Raw genomic sequence first — 22231 nt, 5'->3', positions numbered from 1 at the left:
TACATGTTACCATGTACAAAGACCCCAGTTTAAGTCCTCCAACCCCACCTGCAGGAGGGAAGCTTCATGATCTGTGAAGCAGTGTCTCTCTTTCCCTCTCTATCTCCGCATTCCCTCTCAATTTCTCTGTCTTTATTCAAAATAAATACATAAAATAAATAAAAAAGAAAGGAAACGAACAGCTGTTGGGAGTGGTGGTGGAGTCACGTAGACTGAGACCTCAGTGAAAATCTTTGGTGACAAATAAAAGGCATTGTGACTAGAATGTGAACTTACTGAAGTAAGTACTGAGAATAGAATTGGAAGGTGGTTACATGGCCTTGGAGGCTCTCTATGTCTCCATGGTTGGGTGCGGGGGACCTCCACGAGAGCAGCCTAGTATAGGACGATGCATCTTTACATAACATTTAAAAATTTTTTTATTATCTTTATTTATTTATTGTATAGAGACAGTCAGAAATAGAGAGGAAAGGGGGAGATAGAGAGGATGAGACACAGAGAGACAGCTGCAGCACTGCTTCACCACTTGTGAAGCTTTCCCCCTGGATATGGGGACTGGGGGCTCGAACCTGAGTCCTTGTGCATTGTAACATGTAAGCTCAACCAGGTGCACCACCACTTGGCCCCTTATATAACCCTTTACATTGGACATAATGTCAACTGTCCATAAAGACACATGGGGGTGGAGTGCTGGTGGGAATTATGAGGAAAGCTTCAGGTTAACATCCCCTAGGCTGTGGCATCATGACAAAAGCTCCCAGGGCTGGAGTCATCAAGCTGCCCTGGACCCCACTCAGCCTGAACTCCCCTACAGAGCTGCAGCTCAGCCATCTCCACCCCCCACCCCCCCACCCCCGTCTCTGTTCCACCCTCAGGGATGACTGGATGCCTTGTCAGAGACTTGGAAGGAAGGAGGAGGGCAGACAGAGGCCTGGGCTGTTGCCTGACTGCAAAACCTGGCTGTGAAGCTTTAGTGGGTTCCCTTTCTTGGCCTCAGTTCTCCTTCTCTGTAAAATGGGCACAGTACTGTACACACCAGTTTTTCATTTTATTTTAGTTTTTTTTTTATTGCCACCAGGATTATCACTGGGGCTTGGTGCCTGCATGATGAATCCACTGCTCCTAATGTCCTTTTCCTTCCTTCCTTCCTTCCTTCTTTCCTTCCTTCCTTCCTTCTTTCCTCCCTTCTTCTTTCTTTGATAGGAAAGATAGAAATTAAGAGGGCAGGGGGAGACAGACACCTGCACACCTGTTCCACTGCTTGTGAAGCTTTTCTTCTGCAAGTGGAGATGAAGGGCTTGAACCTGGGTCCTCATGCATGTTAACGTGTGTGTTTAACTGGCCAATACCCAACTTCCTAACATATTTGGATCTCTGACAGGATGGAGAGACATATGAATGTGACAGTCTCATATAATGACACAAGAAGGCTGGATGTGAGGACTATTGCAAAGCTCCCTATCCTCCCAGAGCTGCCGTCTGCACATCCCAGGGGTGTAGTCCACCCTGTGGGGTATCAGGTGCAGCTGCTCTCTCAGTAGGAGGCTCAGGCTCCTCTGCTCACCTCCAGAGGGACTGGTTGCTGAGGCGTGCTCTCATCCTGGGGGTAAAGGATCTCCAGCACCGAGTTCATCTCCTCACTGGTCACACTCTGGCTTGCCATCTTGCCATCTGGCCATGTCACCTCTACGCTGCTGGCTTCATCCTTCCCTGTGGGCCAGAAGAGGACAGTGTCAGCAGCAGAGAATGTGAGGGACTCTTGGCAAGATGTCACCATTCATTCATGCATCCATTCACTCATTCATACATTCCATTTCATAAAAATTAGAACTTAACACTGTTCTCAGTACTGAACAACACCAACAATGAAGTCTTGCTCCCTTAGAGCAACACTGTCCAGCAGAGCTTTGTCAGATGGGCAAATGCTCTGACTGAAGGCTGGGTGGTGGTGCATTCAGTTGAATACACACATTTCAGTGCACAAGGACTTGGCTTCAAGTCCCCAGTCTCCACCTGCAGGAGGGAAGCTTCATGAGTGGTGAAACAGAGCTGCAGGAGTCTCTCTTTCTCTTTCCCTATCTACCCTTTCCCTCTCAATTTATCTCTCTCCTGTTGAAAGAAAGAAAGGAAGAAAGAAAGAAAGAAAGAAAGAAAGAAAGAAAGAAAGAGAGAGAGTCGGGAGGTAGCACAGGTGGCTCAAAGCACAAGGACCAGGGTAAGGATCCCAGTTCGAGCCCCTGGCTCCCTACCTGTGGTGGAGTCACTTCACAAGTGGTGAAGCAGGTCTGCAGGTATCTACCTTTCTCTCCCCCTCTCTGTCTTTTCCTCCTCTCTCCATTTCTCTCTGTCCTATCCAACAACGATGACAACAATAACTACAACAATAAAACAACAAGGGCAACAAAAGGGAATAAATAAATAAATAAATAAATAAATAAATAAATAAATAAAAGAAGGGTGAACTCCCATGTTCCCACATGCTGTGGTTTCTCTCGGAACTGCCACACTGCCCTTGACCTCTCCTGACTCCTCCACATCGTGGTTCTCAGGCTCCAAGGTGGAGGCTGGGCACAGGAGGTAGGTCCCTTTCCTGGAGGCAGACCTAGTAGAGAGGTCCTTCTTTCCTTCCTTCCTTCCTAGCCAACAACGATGACATCAACAACAACAATAACTACAACAATAAAACAAAAAGGGCAACAAAAGGGAAAACAAATAAATATAAAAAAATTAAAAGGAAGGAAAGAAAGAAAGAAAGAAAACAAAGCAAGGTCATTGGGAGTGGTGGGTTACTCATGTAGGCACCCAAGCCCCAGCAATAACCTTGGTGTCAAAAAAAAAATCTGTCCCCTATGGTGGCAACACATCTATGTCCAGCACTTGAAGTGGGATGAATGCGACTAAGGATCTGGGTTTTAAAATTCAATTTGGTTTCAGTTGAATTCACATTTGAGTAGCATGCAACTACTGGCTACCATACTGGACAAACACAGCTTTAGGACTCAGCCTCGTAGGCACGTCATCAACATGAAACTGGCATGGAGGAGCTGTAAGGCCTGGTGGTAAGCAGGCTGGATTTGGAGTCTAAGTTTGAATCTGGGCTGTACTAGTTCTTTGGCATATTGGCTGGAACATGGTGGGAGGTGGGTGTCAGGGATCCTAGGGATAAATCCCAGCTCGAAAGCTGACCGACTGTGTAAGTCAGGGCACTCCAGATCCACGTGGACCCATCTCCCTGAGATCTGTGCCACAGGGGGCCCTGTCTATCCCTGTATCCAGTCATCCCCACCAAGGGCCAGGCTCTCTTTTGTCACTGGGAATACCTCTGTTTTCAGGGCACTTCTGTTTTACAAGGTGAACAGAAGAATGAATAAATAATGTCAAATGTCGGCAAGCTCCATGAAGAAAACTTAAATGGGACAGTGGGGTAAAGAGGCACGAAGCATCAGCTTGGAGGCCTTTTCAAAGGCTTGGAGGCATCTGGGTGCTGGGCTCTGGGGAGAAGGCTTCTGAGCTGAGCTACAGATAAAAGTTGAGGTGATAAAGAGCTGAAGGAGGAAGAGACGGGAGAAAGGGCGTTCAGCGAAGCTGAGATGTTTACAAAAGCCAACAGCGACGCTGTCCACATACATCCATAAAGCCACATGTTAGCCTATCAGCAGGAAGCGGGCGGGAGAGATCTGTCAGGCATTTAGGCATTGTCAAAGCCCATCCCTACTCCCAGCACACTGCACTGTGGCAAGGTCATGCTAATAGTGATGGATTGGGTGGGGTGGGGGCTGGGCCTCACCTGTTTCCCTAGGGGAAGAGGCTGTGCTCCCTGTTGTCAGGACAGAGGCAGATGCTCACCTTCCACAGCTGAGCACCATGGGCCTGGCACTCAGGGCTCCACATACCTACACACTCCACCAGCCTCACTCATGGGCCAAAGAAAAAACATGTCACCCATGTGCATGTGCCAGCTCATGTATACCAATCTTGTTAGAAAACAGGTGGAAAAAAAAAAGAAAAAGAAAACAGGTGGAGCTGAGAAGCATTGTTGGAGTGATAGTCCCTTCTGCTCACTACTGTCCACCACTGAGTTTTATGATGTTAGCTATGGTGGTGGTGGGGAGGGCAGACTGGGAACCATTTTCATGAATAAGAGGGACTTCTGCATTTATTTTTAAGATAGTGATAGTAAAGGAGAGGAGAGGGGAGAGAGAGAGAGAGAGAGAGAGAGAGAGAGAGGAAGCACCAAAGCCAACTTCAGTGAGGTAGAGGTCAGGGTTCTAACCTGGGTCACACACATGTCAAAGCAGCACACTATCCAAATGAACTATTTCATGGACATCATGTCCAGACTTTGAGGAGAATCTGTGTGTGGAGTCCTCTGTGTGAAGGGTCTCTCTGGGATGGCGACTCAGAGCTCAGCATGGAAGGAATCAGCTGCACCTTCCTCCCGAGTTCCAGCGTCAAAGTCTGAGCTCCAGGGATAGCACCCTGAGAGTCCCATCACCCACTCTGGTCTCCCGAGTTGGGCTGCCTCTTGTTTCCTGCTGCCTTGCTATCCCATCCCACTCCTCACCCCCCTTCCTGGTCTAAGAGTCTCACTAAAGTCTTCTAGGATCACTGCCGCCATGCTGCCAGTTAATAAGGGCAGGGACCAGCTGGCACACTCTGCAAGTGCCAGAGGAGAACAGCACTGAGTGGGGTGGTAGATGCAGGTCTGGGGAGAGGCCCCCTCCAGGCTGTGCTCACAGACAGAGACTTGCCCCTTTCAGGTCCAGCCTTGCTGAGTTTTAATTTATTAAGTCAGAAATCATGTCTCATAACCCCCTACCTGCCCCTACTTCTGTGATAAGTTATTTTGAGGAAGAGGGTAGAGGTAGGTTGTGTGCGTTGGTTGGGAGGAAGCTGTCTGCTATAGTTTTTTTTTTCCTGCTTTAAAATAGTCTTGACGTTCAAGGGATTTGATATTTTTAGGGTGTTTGGTGCCCAAATGAAGGTGCATATATAAAAAAATAAACACGTTCCATTAAACACACACACACAAAGAAAAGCAAATGCTTCTCACCTAAGCCAGCAGAACAGTGACATGAATACATTTTGCAGCCTGACTGAAGTGCCACAAATAAAAGAATCGCCGAATATTCATGGGCAATCAGATTTGCTTCCTGCATGTGCTGTGCATAGTGAGTCCAGTTTTCTGCAGACCCAGCCAGAGTCAGGGCTCTCTAAGAGACCCAGGAGAGCCCACCACAGTAGGTGCCTCCCCCCCCCCCCCGACCCCCGCCTGGCCATCTCCTGGCAGCTCAGCCTCCTCACATATAAGATGGGTGTGTCAATCCCATTCCTCCCTGGCATGGAGCCCTGGCCCAGCAGGTTAATTGTCACCCTCCCACCCCGACTGAGCACCCAAAGGCTTTCACTTGGGGTGCCAGAGCCATGCAGGGGGTTTGGGATCAGCAGGAAGGAGAGAGACTCAGGCCCCAAACCACAGGAGCTGAGTCCTGGGGAACAATGAGCACAGCGGTTATAATAAACTTGTGAAAGTGCAGCCTGGTGCTGCCCGGTGAGAGAAGTCATTTCATGTGAAGTCAGGGCAGAGTTAGAGTCTGCAGGGTAGAGGAAGGGGTTGCCCAGGTAGGCACCAGTGCAGCAGTGTGAAGAGGGCCTGTGTGTGTGCCTCCAGGCCAGGAGAAGTTCCATGTGGGGGGAGCAGAGAGCCGGGTGCATGGTAGATGGGGTGGGCCTATGGGGTGGCTGGGGAGGGAATTTGGAGCCTTCTCATGCCTGGTGCCTAGAGTCCTCAAGGCTGGCCTGCTGGCAGTGGGGAAGGGGTCCTCACCCCCATTCTCCAGATAAAACTGGGGTGGGGGAGGGCACAGAGGGTTGAGGTTGTTGGGGTACAGTGATATCCTGTAAGCAGGGACACTTTGCTGCACCATGTTTGCACACATGGGGATCGGGGCACAAGGATATTGCACAAGCACTCAGAAAGAGGGAACTTGAGAATGAAAGGTGCACACTGTGGGAGGAGAGTTTGGGAAAGGTAACCACACTGGGCTGGGCGATTCCAGCTGGTCAACAGGAGGCTGGCCCAGGTATGACCTGTGTCAGAGTTTAAGAGAAGAGGGGTTTCACATGGAGGGGCTCCTTGAAACTTTTCCAGGGTCCTTGGGCTCCTGTTCCCAAGCTTTCTCTTTTCTCTCATTTCACTTCTGCATGAAGTCTACCTCATCACTTAATAAAGGAAGACTTGGATATTGCATACCTATCATGTGTGTTCTTTCGTAATTCTCTGCCCCCCCCCTTTTCCCTTGTAATTCTTTCAAGAGAATTTGCATTGGACACACAGGAAGGGAACTGGGAAAAGGTCCCAGTTAGCCTCTTGTCTTTCTGCCTCTTACAAGGTGACTAGTGTTGGCTGAGCCGGCCCTGGAGCCCAGGTATCTTTCTTCAAGTTCACTTGCTCCCTCTGCCCCACCTGTCTCAAGTCTCCACCAGTGAGGAACACTGGCTTCCAGGCATTGCACAGTGGCAGCCTCTGAAGTCACATCCTGGGCATACCTGAGCAGTGACGAGGAGGGGGAGGCCCTGAGAAGCCACAGACATGCAGAGGTTAGAAGCCTTGGGAGTTGCCTCTGGCAGCTTTCAAAGGACAAAAGGCCAAGGAGGCTCCGAGAATTGTGCTTTTCAGAACACTCACAAGCAAAAACAGATGGTGGGAATATAGTCAGTGGAATATTTTTGCACTTTAATAAAGCAAATTTTATGTGGGTTCTGAATTCCCCTTCCTGAAATGAGCACCAGCCAGCTTGGAGGCAGCTCTGAGTCACTTGCAAACAATTAGTGGAAAGGAAGATTGGTGTGTGTCTGTGGTGGGGGTGGGGCTGCAGTTAGTGTTTAGAAGGGGGGTTGGCTGAGTAGGTGAGCCCATGGGGGGCAGTGGTGGTGTGAGGGTGGGCAGATCACTGGTGCCCGTTTGCATTTTCTAATTTGGGCTGAGCTGTCACAGTCCTCTGCCAGTTGGGAAGCAGAGAGTCAAGGTGTGGGATACACAGAAGTGGGGGTACGAGAGAGGAAGTGCGGGTTCGGGGAAACTGAGGTGGAGTGGGGCACTCCACAAGGGCTGTGAGCAGAAATGCTAATTTATGAGCCTGGTGGCCATGTGCAACTCAGAACAGGGAAGGCTGCCGGGTGGAGTGGGGGCTGACTCAACCCAAAAGGAGGGTTCTACAGCAGGAAGCAGAGAGCACTCAGTAAACAGAGGGTGCACCCCAGGGACTCCCTGGCTCCCAGGGACAAGGCCCCCACATTTTCACTATAATGCAGTGCAGGCCAGTGGGGTACTGTGAGGCCCGAGAAGCTCCTCCAGGCTTCCTGCAGCACTGAGAGGCTGGTGTACACGAATATCGAACATCGAGGGGATTCAGATGCGCCCACAGGCATGTCAAAGCTTCCCACATCTCACTGCAGATTCAGAGTGAGACAGGGGCTGATTCCCAGGGGGAGGAATGATGAAGGGCCAGGGCTCAGTGGGAGCATGGTGAGTGCTCCCAGAGGGCTGTCTGTAGCCTCTCCCCTCAGGGACCTTCTCCCCTGCACAGCCTGAGTCTTAGTCTAGTCTCAGTAACTCCAGACTCTGAGGCTGGCCTTTCTGGCATTCTTCTAGAGCTGCCCCTTCTCGCCAGCCCCAAATACCCCACCGCAGAAAATGAAAAATGAATGTACCAGCAGAAGGCCAAACAACTCTGCCCTCAGGGAAAGTCTGCCCTGCAGGAGTGGCCAGGAGTGCTCAAACTCTGAACTTGGGGGCCTTTTCTTTGGGGGGGGGGGACAAGTTTGGGGTTAATAGGAAGTGTATAATAATCTTTGTTAAAAATAAGAATCCCAAGCAGGATTTATCTATAAACATGCTCCCCCACACACTGCACATCCCTAAAACATATCAGAAAGCAGGCAACTGTGATGAACACCCCGACCACTGCAAGTGAAACTACCCCTTGTCCTTCCTGTTCTAGTCCCCTTATTCTACTCCCCCCCTTTCTTTCCCCCTCCATCTTTTTCTCATGGTATTTGATATCTTGTAACACTGTACAAAGAGGACTATATATTCTGTTTATTATACACTGCACTGCTTCTCCTCCTTCCACTAGAAAGTAGGATCCCATGGCAAGATTCTCTGGTTAGCTAACAGGTGCTTGGTGGATATGTATTGACAAAAGGCATCAGATGGTACTGGAGGAGGGAGAAGGGAGAAAAAAAAATCTTTTCACTTATATTACAAATATAGTGGTGAGAGTTTGGGTTATTTTTACTTTCTTTGTTTTTATTTTTAGTAATGGGATATTTTCTAATTTTCCTATAATTGATATGCATTATTCTTACTGAGTTCAGGGTGAGGGGGGGGAACCTCAAACCTTCTGAAGATAATTGCACACACAGCTTTGCTCACATGGCTCTTGGTGGTAGAAGGCTGGCCTGAGGGGCCGGGTGGTGGCGCACCTCGTTGAGCGCACATGTTGCAGTGCACAAGGACCCGGGTTTGAGCCCCCGGTCCCCACCTGCAGATGGAAAGCTTTGCAAGTGGTGAAGCAGGGCTGCAGGTGTCTGTCTCTCTCCCTCTCTATCTGCCCTACCCTCTTGATTTCTGACTGTCTCTATCCAATAAATAAAGATAATAAAAAAAAAAAAAAGAAGGCTGGCCTGAACCATACATCTTGGTCTTAAGGGCCTGGCCTTGTAGCCCTGGGCTGTTCTGGCTACCCTCTCCAGTCTCAGTTTCTACAATCTGCTTCCCCAGGTCATTCCTATTCTCTCTCTACATACACACACACACCAGGTCATTCCTATTCTCTCTCTACATACACACACACACCAGGTCATTCCTATTCTCTCTCTACATACACACACACACCAGGTCATTCCTATTCTCTCTCTACATACACACACACACCAGGTCATTCCTATTCTCTCTCTACATACACACACACACCAGGTCATTCCTATTCTCTCTCTACATACACACACACACCAGGTCATTCCTATTCTCTCTCTACATACACACACACACCAGGTCATTCCTATTCTCTCTCTACATACACACACACACCAGGTCATTCCTATTCTCTCTCTACATACACACACACACCAGGTCATTCCTATTCTCTCTCTACATACACACACACACCAGGTCATTCCTATTCTCTCTCTACATACACACACACACCAGGTCATTCCTATTCTCTCTCTACATACACACACACACCAGGTCATTCCTATTCTCTCTCTACATACACACACACACCAGGTCATTCCTATTCTCTCTCTACATACACACACACACCAGGTCATTCCTATTCTCTCTCTACATACACACACACACACAAACGCACGCGTGTGTGCGCAGACACACACACACACACACACACACACACACACACACATGCCTTCCTACCCTGGAAAATTGCCCCCAAGCCAAAATGGTTTCTCTGTCCCCTTCTGTCACAGTCACTAGGTCAGCTGACACCTGGGCAAGAGTCTCTGTGTCCATCTGACGCTTTCTCTGGACCATGAGTCTAAAAGGCAGCGGACACTTCTCTGTCTCTCTCTTTCCCATGTTTCTCTGTGTCTCCAAATCTTCTATCTTAATTTCTCTCCCCGTTCAATCCTTCCTTCCAGCCAGCCTTCCCGATGGGTTCCTCCTCATCCTGCCCCATTGCGGTCCTGTCCATCCCTCAGGGAGTACTGTGCTAGCTCCATCCATGAAGCAGCTTCTCCTGGATATTGGGGCCCTGGAGATGCAGGGGTGGTGCCCGTCTGCCTCTGGCTGGGCCTGGTGCTGCTAGCCTGCTGAGCTGAGCTGTCATGGGGTGTCTCTTGGCCAGGGCCTAGGCTAACCTGCAGGGGCAGGAACCCAAGAGCAGTTCCCCTTCAGGGGCTCCCAGGGACAGTGTGCACCAGAGTTCAGGCCCAGGACAAGTCCTGCGGTATATGGAACATGTCTCGCGACAGGACAGGCAGCCAGTGAGATGTGCACAACCATCTCACAGGGCAGCCACAGGGAAAAAGGGCTCACTGAGTAAAGTGTCACTGTGCCAGCAATGAGTGAGAGCTACTACTGTAATCCAGCCAACTTGCAGAAATCCACTCTTCACACATTTTGCAGGTTTCCTTCTGTTTTCCCCCATGCACCTAGGACAGATGTCTAATATTAACATATGCATGCGGATCTGTTAATTTGAGACCATATTGCCTATTCCTTTTATGCTAATATCATATCCCTCCATGAGGCACGAATACATGGAGAGAGTGTCTAATTCTCTCTCTCCCGTTCTCTCCTTAGAGAGAAAGGCAGAAGGAGAGACAGAATAAAAAGGGCACAGCACTGAAGCTTCCTTTAATGCAGTGAGAGTTGGGTTTGAATCTGGGCTGAACACATGTCAAAGCAGTGTGCTGTCTAATTGAACTGTTTCACCACCCCAAGGGTGGTGTCTAATCCAGAACTCAAGAATAGTTCACTCCAACGCTCTCTTGACTGGTGTGATTTAATGCAGATACACTTGTGTGTCTCTACCCCCACCCCCCATTGCTGTCTTTCCTCTCCTGGAAGCCTTCTTAGCCCTTTTCCCTCTAACCCCACACTTCTGTGGGGTGCAGTCCCAACGACCACTTTGCCCCTGGGCCCTGACTCACCCAAGCCAAAGTGTGCCACAGGCTCCATCTCGCACAGGTAGCCCGAGCCCCCGTCGATGATTCTCAGGTGCGCCCCACTCTTCTTGGTGTATAGAACGACCTTGGCCCCTCTGGCGAAAGCCCCAAACCGGGTCCGAGGCACCACCCGCAGCCAGTTGTTGCTAAAGCCCTGGGGAGTGGGGAGAAGCAGTGTAGCTCAGTGGAGTGGGTCTTGGAGGCTGGTAGGAGAGGGCAGGGGAAGAAGAAAGAGGGAGGGAAGGAGGACCCATGAAAGAGGAGGCAGTGTGGATGGTGGACAAGGCCAAGATGGTCGGGCTGTTGCTGGAAGAGAGGCACTTGAAAAGGGGAGCTTACCAGCAGACTCAGGATACCCCAGCCCCTAGCACAGGCAGCTCTCCTTGGAGGTTTCCTATGCAGTGAGGGTTGATTTGCTCCCTGCAGGCCCCATGCCCATTTCCCACTGTTCCTCTTTCAGGCAGGTACCCCCTCCAGCAGCTCCACCCCAGCCCGGGCAGCACAGTGAGTTCCTGCACACCTGGTTTCCCCGGAAGACAGACAGAGGCTGAGCCATGGACTCTCCGTGTGACAAGATGAGGTCCAGCATGCCGTCGCCATCGAAGTCTGTCACCACACCTCCTGCAATGGGGAAGGTTCTGGTCACTGGCCAGGGAAGCCATAGCTGAGAGGGCTCCCAGCCAAGACCAGTCCAGAGCCTGAGCTCCATGGAGGGGTAGGGACAAGGAGGACAACTGGACCTGAAGCCTGTCTACCTCCCCTCCTCTCCTCTTCCTTCTTTCTCTTTCCCCTCCATCTCTCTTAATTATTTGAGAGACACTTGCAGCATTGTTTCACCACTCATGAACCTTCCCCCCTAAGGATGGGGACTAGGGGCTTGAACCCAGGTCCTTGTGCATAGTGACATGTGTGCTCAATCAGGCATGCCTAGTTTACTGGTGCTCACTTGCTTGCCCTTCCTCCTTCTCCCACTCACCCAGGACTGTCACCTGGAGAGAATGAGTGAAGACCACTCAGACCACGAAGGTTTCTCTCCATTGTATGTTCTATTTGCCTTGCATGTGAGTGGTTTCTGTCGCTCTCACAAATGTTTGCAAACACATGGTCTCTTGTGGTCACCACAAGAGCAGTGAGGATGGCAGATGCCACTGTGCCCATTTTATGGATGTGGAGAACAAGACCCAAAAGATGAGGCAACTTTTTAGAAGTGGTGGCAGGAGAGGTCTTGGGACTCCTGTTCCAGTATTCTCCCTGAGTGCCAAGAAGGGTGGGGTCAGAGTGCAGGATCCCAGCCTCCCCTGGCCCTTCCCTACCGGCAAGGCATTGCCCCAGAGTGTGCAGTGCTGAGTCAGACAGGGGTGGAGGAGCTGCGCCAAGCTGGGGGTGGGTGTGCAGCCCAGAACCCTCAGGTGCTTCACCTGTGCCCCGGCCGTCAGGCTCCAAAGCATCCCCAGGATTGAGCTCCTCAATGAGGGGGTCTCCGTGTTCCCTGCGGATGATGCTGTAGGAGAGCAGACAGGATGAGGACTCCAGAAGGGCAGCCAGGCCCTGAAGCGCCCACCAGCCCTGTCTTCTGTCCACTGAACACCTGGGTCCCTCTGTGCATGGCCTGCCCCCTGAGCATCTTGGAGCCTCTTCCTGCTCATAGACCCCATGTCCACCCTGCCTGATCCCTTCTTGGGTTTTAATTTACGCTGGTAAATATTGATTCCTTCTTCCTAATGGATGAGTTATAGACAGCCTGAGGAGGGCAAGTGACGGATGGAGAAGGGAACCTTCTCCACCTTCAGCTGACCTTCACTTTCCTTCCAGCAGCCTGGGTTTCCAAGCCCTGGATGCTGGCCAGGGTCCAGCCCTGCTCAAACGCCAGCAGACTCCCTAAGTCTCCCCTGCCTTCTCATGCTCCGCCCATATCTCCTTCCTGCCTTATATTAAAGTGCCACAGGGATGCTCCTTTTCACCTCGGTTAAACTATGTGGTCTCCACAGGCTGAGGCCACGCATTATTTACTTCTGCATTCCCACTGCACCTAACACTGTGCCTGACTCCCAGAAAGCTCTGAGCACACGTCAGCAGGATGCGTGGGTGAACTCAGTGCCCTAGGAGCCAGGTGCTGTTCACCTCTGGCACTTGTAGAGTATGACAGCTGGTCCCTGCCCTCATCCACTGGCAGCATGGCACCAGTGAGCCTAGAACATTCCAGTGAGACTCTCAGATAGACTAGGAAGGGGGGCGAAGAGTGGGATGGGATAGGAAGGCAAAGAGAGCAAAGGGGTTCCTCTGGGTTGTAGGGGACCCATCTATTTTGGACTCTTACTTGCAGTACTATTTGTTCCGGACTGCCCACTGTCCTTCTCTCTACGTCACACGCCATGGTGGGGGGATGTCCTCACTCATTTTTCTCACTTCTTAGTTTCTTCCAACCCTGGGGGCTTGACTCTGGGCATGTGCAGAGAGCCAGGAAGGGCCTGGGTGACTTTCCTCCTACATGGTGGTCACCCAGGCCACAGAGAGCCATTGGAGGCCTGGGATGTGGCCGCAGCTCTGGGGAGGAGACAGGGTGCTTTGAGCTAGGGCCCACGGTAGCCAATAGCAGAGAACTCAGTGTGGGGTGGGGGCACAGGGCAGGTGTCTGCAGTGGGGCAGCTTCCCTGGGATCTCTCCTTTGTCCACACAGGGCTTCGGTGTAGTGCACAGAGCAGTACAGTCTGGGCAGCCTGCCTGCTGGGGTGCTGGGCTGAGTGCAGAGTCTGAGTCCACCCCTACAGTCCCTGTGAATAATTATGTAGCAACAGCACAGGTTGGGCTGAGCCTAACTGATACCCCTCAGTCCAGGGGAAAGCTGTACAGGTTCCCAAGGATAAAGTCCAGTGTTTATCTATTCACTGGACAAATTCTCCAGCTGCAGCTTTCTTGTTGCAGGGAGTGCAGGGGCAAGGGGAAGGCACAGGTGGGCCAGCTAACTGGGATGTGAGTAACCAAGGTAGACTTCCTGGTATAAGGAATAACTACGCTGAGTACAGAATTATGAGTAAGTATGTGTCCTCAAGAAGAAGAGGGAGGAGTGAAGGGTTGAGGGTGTAGGGAGCATGAGGCCCAAAACTGAAAGAAGTTCGGGGTGTCTGATGCATGGATGCAAATAGGATGTGGGACCAGGGCTGGGCCAGAGCTGGGTCATGGGGCCACATCAGAGGGCAAGCAATGGGGGCTCCTAAGGGGCCAGGGAGTGTGGCTAGAGCTGCACCTTCAACAGCTGGCTCTGCAGGACAGAAATGGGGAGAGAGGGAGAGAGGGAGGGAGGGAGGAGGAGGGAGAGAGGGGGGGAGAGGGAGAGGGAGAGGGAGAGGGAGAGGGAGAGGGAGAGGGAGAGGAGAGGGAGAGGGAGAGGGAGAGGGAGAGGGAGAGGGAGAGGGAGAGGAAATTACCCCTGAAGTGGGGGAGGCCAGGGCTGGTGGAGGATGCAGGGATGAGAAGGCCTAGAGGCCTGTGTAGACGTGGCAGTAGTGTGATCACACACACTGTCAGTGGCCACGGAACGTCCCACGTTGTGCCTGCTGTGTCACTATTATTAGCAGTGTTCTTGCGGGACATGAACTCCCAGCCACCCTGGCTGTCAGTACAGGATTAGCGGGCTGGGGCACAGGAGCCTGCCAGGTCCTTCCAGCCACAGGTAGAAAGTGTGTGTGTGTGTGTGTGTGTGTGTGTGTGTGTGTGTGTGTGTGTGTGTTGGGATTCAGGTGGGGCCCACCTGTCTGAAGGCTCAGGACTAGTCCATCCACCATTGGGGATTGGGGGACTGCCCTGGATCTGGGAAGCAGCTTCTGCTATGGTGTGGAAGCACACACTCACCCTGAAGGTGGCTACAAGGTTGCCTGTCCCAAAGCTGCCAGAGGGAGGACGGGAAGTTTGACAGGTTGGCCAGGGAGGGACACAGAGGGGTGTCTGTACTCACAGGCCCCGGACACCCAAGTACTAGACTACATGGTGCTCAGGGGCCTGGGCAAGTGACACTTTATTAGCCAGAGACAGAGAGCAGTGTCTCTGTTAACGAGCAATTGATCTTCCGCAATTAATCTGGAAGTTGTGAATAAGCTTTTTGCAAGGCACCTAATTAGTAAATCTGGGGCCTTCAGGGGGTGATTACATCCACTCAGGATTGATGCTCTGTTAATAATTATATTTTAGAATGTGCTTAGTCACAGTACTCGCCTTTCATGAATAGCTGGGGTCCGCCCAGGGGAGGGGATGGGGCTGTGGGGAGGTGGCCGGATGGTCTGGCCCATTTCCTGACTCCAAGACCCCTGGCCCACTCTCTCCCTCTGCCTGCGCCACCAGAGTTTGCTCCCTACAGCCATCCCTGGACTTGGGTGTGGTAAGAGTCCCAGGTACTGAAGGCACCTTTTAGAGATCCCTGGCCCTCCCTCATCCCCTGGGTATCTGACTCAGGGATAAGCTTCCAGGTGACTTACAATGCCACTGGTCTCGAGACCCCTTCAGAAAAGTGCTGCCTCCGAAACCCAGGCACCTACAGAGTCCTTTGACTCTGGCTTCCCTTCCTCATCAATTTGTCTGCTATCCCTTTCCCCTCAGAATTTCCCAAAGGGTGTTCCTTCCATACAACAGTGAGCCCAAGGGAATTATTGTTGAAAGTTGTATCCCATGGATGGATTGATCACTTCTTTTGGAAGGAGCAAATTCAAATACTCCTGGGTTTGATAAAGGTTTGAGAAGTCCTGTCTCTCTGTGCTTGAGCCAGATGTACCCTAACCCACGGGCCACTGCAGCCCTCCTTCGTGCATTTCTATCCAGGATGCCATGGGCCATTCCCCCCACCACCACCACCACCACCACCACCACACACATAGCTGTTTCCTTGCTGTGAGCCAGATTCCACCTTCTTCCCAGAAGTCTCTGGTCCAATCCCTGCCCTTCTCCCTCTCTGCTTTCTCATCAAGGGCCCTTGCTGCACCTCAGCCTCAGGCCTCTCCTTCTGAGTACTTCTCTTCCAGAACCCCTCCCCATGGTTGCCACCCAGGGTTGGGGGGCCAGCAGCTACCGGAAGAGGCGGTTAGCAGAGGGGCTGCGGTGGGCAAAGTTGTTGAAGAAGATCTCCAGCTCCTGGTCATTGTCGAAGTCAGCGGCGATGACTGTGCGGACAGGGGAGGGCATGGAGAACTTGGGCGAGGCGATGTCCTGTGGGGAGAGAGGGCTGTGGGTCGGGGGTCAAGGTGGGGGGTTGCCTGGGCTGTGTGTGTGTGTGTGTGTGTGTGTGTGTGTGTGTGTGCAATTTCAAGGAAGAGATATCTCTGCCTATCCTCTCTTCTTCCCTCTGCCTGCAAAGGGCCTGGGCTCCCTTCCTCTTTCTTAGTGGGCTACCTGTGGACAGACATTACCATCTCCCATGTTACAGGGGAGGAGACAGTCCAGGAGAAGGAGGGGGAGTTGCCCACAGCCCTAGCTGATGAGAAGCCATCAGCTGGTGTTCCTGCTTCCAGAGGCGGAGCCCTTGCTAGACCTCACCCCCCTCCTCACAACCTCACCATGAGTGGGAAGCTGGGGGGTCGTAGTCGTGCATATGAATCCAGGCTCCTTTGTAGACTGTATGATCTCAGTGCATGACCCGCCTCCTGGGCCTCACTTCCCTCCCCAGTAACGAGGGTGAGCCAGAGTTGCCAGGTGATGAAGGCAGCATGGTAATGCCTGGCACAGAGTGGGCATGGACAGAGATGGCTGGCAATCTGTCCTGGCCTTGCCCTGGTGCTGGCAAGGGATGTGTAATTGCTGTTGCTTCTAGAACCATATGTTGTTTCCTGGAAGTCTTGACTTTTTTTTTTTGCATTTGTTTGGGAGGGGGGTTGCAGTATTAGATGTAGGTTGGTGGATTTGGAAGAGGGTCTCAAGTGTAGGACTTTGGGGCAGACTTTTTGAACAGAATTTTTCCCATAATGGATCTGCTCCTGGGAGACCCTAGATACTTGTTTCTATCTCAGTGAACTATATGGGAGAGAATGGAGGGCCAGGGAGGGCACCACTAGTCACTGGTGCTTCTGGGACAGCCCCTCTGCCCTTGACCTGGCCCTGCCCCAGGTCCTCTCTACTGGCCACAGGCACAAGGTACCCAAGGCAGTGAGAGGCTATTCTTGGGAAGGGGGAGTGGGGACCCCCATAAAGAGGTTGATTAAAAGCCTGCCTAACTGGCCAGGGTGGACTGAATGAAGGCCTAAAAGCTGGGGAACAAAGACTTTGGGATCTCTTGCTCTTACTCGACTGCACAGTACCCCTTGGGTTGCCCCGCTGGCCGCCTGGGGTGACACACATGAAGCACAGTTCTTGGCTTAGCACAGTTCCTGGCACAGGGAAGGCACTGGATGGCTGGGAGCTCCAGAAGGGGAAGCAGCTTCAGGGCACTGGGGCTGTCCTGCCTCTGCACAGCCAGCAGTACCCCTGTCCTGTATTCGACAACCAAGACTGTCCTCCAGATGACACCCCCAACTGTGTCCCCACACCCCCAGCTCTGCAGAGCCACAAGCCTGAAGTGTGGAAGGCACAGGTGGGGTGGAGCAAGCCAGGGTAACTCACCGGGTGTCCTAAGGGTGGTGGCAGGGTGCTTCTTACCCGGAAGCGGACCTTCCCGTGAGTGCTCATCTGCAGGTAGAGACGGTGGGGGCCATTCCAGTTGCCATAGACAATGTCCACTTTGCCATCCCGGTTGAAGTCAGCCAGGGCCACCCCTCGGCCATGCTGATGGGGGTCGTCCACGCCTGGGGAGGGAAAGGAACAGGACAACGCCCCCAGCAGGCTGTGCAAACACTCATTGCCTCCAGGAGCAGCTGCTGACCACAGGCAGGGGGAGGGAGGGACAGTTAACCTGGCTGCAGAAGGGACAAGTGACTTATCTTCATGCTGCATTCACCCAGGAAACTCACGATTTTCACTCTGGGGGTGAATGCAGCAAGGAGGCAGCCTCCAACTCGTAGGATTAACGAGTGATAGGGGTGCGGGTGACTGGAGACTGGAAGCAATTCTAGAGGACTGAAGCCCTCCCCAGCCATCCTGCCACCACCACTGGGCTACCTCAGGCCAAAGTCTCTGCCAATCTCTTGAGTCAAGTTCCAATTCCTGCCTAGGGGACACATGGCCCCTGCCAGCCTCCCCTGGGCTTCATCTGTTACCATGCTCTCTCTTCCTCACTAAGCTCTGACCACCACCCACTGTTCCTCTCAGGCCTCAAATGAACCAGGCCCTTTCCAGCTTTGGTACTTTTGCTCAAGCTAGTGTCTCCTGGAAGCCTCTTCTTCAGGCTCTTAATTTTCTGGTCTCAGCTACAAAGAAACCTCCTCAGGGAAACCCTCCCTGATTACTCTGGTGACAACAATCCCTCCCACACCCTGTTATGCGACCCTCCCATTCCCCCAGGCCATAGCTTCTTTTCCTCCATGGTCCATCACACATGCAATGGTGTCGCTTTGTGGTTTCCTTGTGCAGGGCTTGGTTTCCCGGCTAAAGCTTCCCTTGGAGTTTAGGGCTGTCTTCCTGGTCACCTGTATCTCCCCAGTTTCTATCTCAGTTCCGGTGGTGGCCTGGTCATTTCAGCAAATACTCGCTGAATGAATAAAGAAACATAAATAAATTGACAGAAGGCAACCAGGGACATTGGTGACAGCAGAGGAAATAGTGCACCGTGACCGAGAAACCTGTTTCTGGTGCGGTCCAGGAACGGACTCTTGTGTGTCCAGTGTCACCTGTTTATACTGTCCCTGCATCTGCCAGTGGCCAGTAGGATGGATTTGATCCCTGGGGAGGACAGGATGGAGGGATGACACCTCAGCAGTCACACTCCCTCAGGTGGTGGGTGCCCCTGGCTGACCATCTCAGAAGACAGACTGCCTCAGACTATCAGGCCCTCAGAGATGGACATAGGGCCACAGGACAACAGAATGTGACACAGACACCAGGGCACAGGGAGCCCTTGCTAGCCAGCTACAAACACAGAGACCCCAAGGGTGGGAGCCAGGAAAGGCAATAATGGGGCTCTTGGAGTAGAAAGGATCTGAGGACTAGACAGGGGCCAAGCAGAGATGAAGCAGTGAGACCCCAGCTTGAGAGAGATTTCAAAGCAAAGAGGTAGCCTTCAACCTGTAGGATTAATACCCCATTGATTTCTCGGCACAACTCCCAGCCCTAATGTTGGTGGCCTTCCATGCTGGCCCATTTCTCTCTCATCTACGAGGCTCCTTGACAAGGAGCTGGTTCCGTTTCACGGAAATAATCGGTGCCAGGCTGCATTTCGCAGCAGCATCTGTTTGGGTGATGAATGCCCTCTTGACATGTCTTGTTAAACCCCTGCAATCATTCTGACTTTCAATTACGAGCCTAGCACCTTGCTTCTCTCCTCCCGCCTGCTACCTTCTCCCACTCCGACTTATTCGCTCACCTCGGCTTCCAACTCTTTAACACCTTATCAAATCCTCTAGGTTCTTTCCATTACCATTTCCCCTTCATTTTATGATTTTTTGCCCCAGTAATGAGAAAAATTTGCTGTCAGAGCATATGGCACTGGGAGGGGTGAACTGGCTTGGGGGACAGACCAAGGATGCTGGGATGGAGAAGTGGGCAGGGCAGGGCAGGGCTGGGGAGCTCTCTGGCTGCAAGTGGAGGGGGGATAAGTATGCAAAATGGGGAACTCCTGAGAAAAGAGCCGGGGGAGTGGATGCCCATCCATCACGGTGACTGGACTGGCACACACTCAGGGCGTTGATGCCAGCTGTCTGTTCTAGCTGGTGATGGGAAGGCCTCTGATCAATGTGTCTAGTCCTCCCTCATCTCTTCTTCACAAGGCTAGAGTTGATCTCTGTACCTTCAAGGAGAAGGTGCCACCAAACCCTGCAGTCACTGGCAGGGGAGAAATAGCCTAAGGGTAAACTGAGTAGATCCACAAACTTATTAAGTGCCCCTTCTGTCATTCAGCAAAATTCACTGGGTGACTGATCTCTGATGGCCAGGCATCATGGCTAGACTGGGCTACTCAGAGCCTGGGTCTGGTCACCACAGTCTGATTGCCAGAGCCGTGGAAAAGCCTGAATATCACTTGAAAAGCAGAGGAGGGTGCATCAGTCTCTGGCAGGTGTCACCCAGGTTGCTGAGAGACAATATTGGAGCTGAGTGTTAAAGAATGAGAAGAAAGGTGGTTTACCTGATTGAGTGCACTATCCACAAGGACCTGGGTTCAACCCCCCTGGTCCTCACCTGCAGGGGGCGAGCTTCATGAGCAGTGAAGCAGTGCTACAGATGTCTGTCTCTCTCTCTCTCTATCTATCTTTCTTTCCCTCTCCTCTCAATTTCTATCTTATCAAATAAAAGAAGAAAAAAAGAGAGAAAAAACAATGACCACCAGAAGCAGTGGATTTGTTGTGCAAGCACCCAGCCCCAGCGATAAACCTGGTGGTGATTTAAAAAAAAAAAAATCGGCAGAGAAAAAAAAATCTACAGTGAGCAAAGTGGAAGAGGGAATTCCATTTACAGAAAAGGGCAGGTGCAAAGGCCCTGAGGCAAATGAGCTATGATCACATAGGGAGGAAGGGGAATCCAGAGCACTATTTGTGTGGATTTACTCCTGATTCTTATTGCAGTGATTTGTCTCTGTTCCCAACCCCCACTGAAAGAAATCACAGTTTTTGTGAGGGTGCATGGTGGGGCTTAAGGGACAGGGTGGCCACAGACTTATGCAAGTCAGCATCCCCAGTTCTCAACACCTGCCATTCAGCAGGGGCTCTACGGATGATTACTGAATGTAGCTGAGTGTTTACAATTCACGAGGGAGAGGGGAAATTGAGAGAGCTGGCTCGAGGGGGAAAATTGACATGTGAGGCACAAATGGGACTCTGGGCTCTTGGACTAACTCCAACTGGTCAGTTTAGGCCTCTCCCTCTGGCAGCCAATGCCCCCACTGGCCTGAGCACCAGGGCTGTAGAGCCGAAAGTGACCACCAGCACTCCCTGTGTGGTACTGAGGATGTCTTGTCTCCAAGGCCCATAGGTGCTGGGTGAAGGGGGCAGGGCATCCTAGGGTCCCTGGTGGGTCTGGGTCTATACTCACCAGCACTGGCTGCGGTGTCCACAAAGGTACCATCACCTCGGTTGTGAAAGAGGAAGTTGGGTCCATTCTCATTGTCACAGAAGATGTCCGAGGCACTGCTGCTGAGGATGGGGCCCACGCTGACACCCCGACCCCCTAGGAGAGGACCAGCCCCAGTGAGACACAGAAACACAGCCCCAGGCCTGCCTGGAGCATGGGGCATCCCCACCTTCCAGAACCTCCCATGAGCTCAGACCCATGTGGATGGTGGCCACACCATAAGAAGGCAGGCGAGGAATAAGACAGATTCCCTTGTGTCAAAGGGAGGATGCTATGACCTAAGGACACAAAGGCCAATGTGCATCCATCCTTTCCCTTCCCTGGCTGGTTTTGTGACAGTACTCCTGGGCATAGCCCAGCCCACACCATGTGGTCCAGTCACAGACTGCAAGACAACCCCCTGCATTCTGCCTTGACTCCGAGCCACACAGGCTAGCTATGACACTAGTGTGTTTTGTTTGTTCTAAGGCCTACAGGCTTTGAATGCAGTTACAGGTGCTAGGGTGCTTACTTTCCTGTCTGATGCAGTAAAGATGCAGGGGCTACCTGCGTGTCCATCAGTGGCACCTGAATCAGTAGATTACAGGACACCCTACACTGCACCACACGCTCTGCAGCTACTACAAAGACCTCAGATCTATATGTATCGACTTGGAGGCATGTCCACTAGATCCTGCTGAATGAAAAGGCAATTTGCCAAGTAATAGCACTGTGCAATCTTATTTTTATTAAAAAAAAGGAAAGTAATGATATTTCTGGAAATATTCATGCAATCTTATTCTGGGGTGTGGGTAAAGTGGGAAGGGGCTCTGCTGAGCTGTCCACACTGGCTACTTGATTTGGAATTTGAGAAGAGATAGCAGTTGGCTTATTTACTTATTATTATTACTATTATCTATTCGCATTGTTCAACTGGTTACAATGAAATTTTCTTCAGTAGTTTGAAAAGGGAAACCCCAATGCAGCAGATATATTTTTCCAAAGAAATAAACCAGACAGGTCTGCATTAAGATTGAAGTGTCCAAGTTCAAATCTGGGGGGCTGTGTCCAGTCTTAAGGCACCTTCAACAAGCCACCTTCCAACCAACTGGTTTCAGATAAAGACCTGAGAGCCTCCCCAAGTCTAGACCTACCTCATCTTTGGAAATACAACACAGGAAATAGAAAAAGTCTGATTAGACCTAGGACAGGGATTCTAGTCCCACTGGGGCTTTTAAAAAATATTTATTTATTTATTCCCTTTTGTTGCCCCTTGTTTTTTATTGTTGCAGTTACTATTGTTGTTATTAATGTCGTCATTGTTGAATAGGACAGACAGAAATGGAGAGAGGAGGGGAAGACAGAGAGGGGGAGAGAAAGACAGACACCTGCAGACCTGCTTCACCGCTTGTGAAGCAACTCCCCT

At 51.6% G+C, this 22231-nt stretch overlaps 1 protein-coding gene across 4 annotated transcripts in view; it reads right to left on the bottom strand.

Annotated features, from left to right (window-relative positions):
- CRTAC1 (cartilage acidic protein 1) overlaps window positions 1-22231 on the bottom strand; it is a 188766-nt gene that overhangs the window by 4221 nt on the left and 162314 nt on the right. For all 4 annotated transcript variants that reach the window (XM_060171522.1, XM_060171524.1, XM_007534148.2 and 1 more), the window contains exons 6-12: window positions 20788-20922; window positions 17308-17453; window positions 15749-15885; window positions 12111-12193; window positions 11213-11313; window positions 10678-10846; window positions 1565-1710 (exon numbers count right to left, since the gene is read on the bottom strand). In XM_060171522.1, the coding sequence (XP_060027505.1) occupies window positions 1565-1710; window positions 10678-10846; window positions 11213-11313; window positions 12111-12193; window positions 15749-15885; window positions 17308-17453; window positions 20788-20922 (917 nt within the window). The remainder of the gene's footprint in view (window positions 1-1564; window positions 1711-10677; window positions 10847-11212; window positions 11314-12110; window positions 12194-15748; window positions 15886-17307; window positions 17454-20787; window positions 20923-22231) is intronic.

This window comes from Erinaceus europaeus, chromosome 14, assembly GCF_950295315.1.
Source record: "Erinaceus europaeus chromosome 14, mEriEur2.1, whole genome shotgun sequence".
NCBI lineage: Eukaryota > Metazoa > Chordata > Mammalia > Eulipotyphla > Erinaceidae > Erinaceus > Erinaceus europaeus.
Note: the sequence above shows the minus strand (reverse complement) of the source record. Positions and strands in the feature narration are given on the sequence as shown.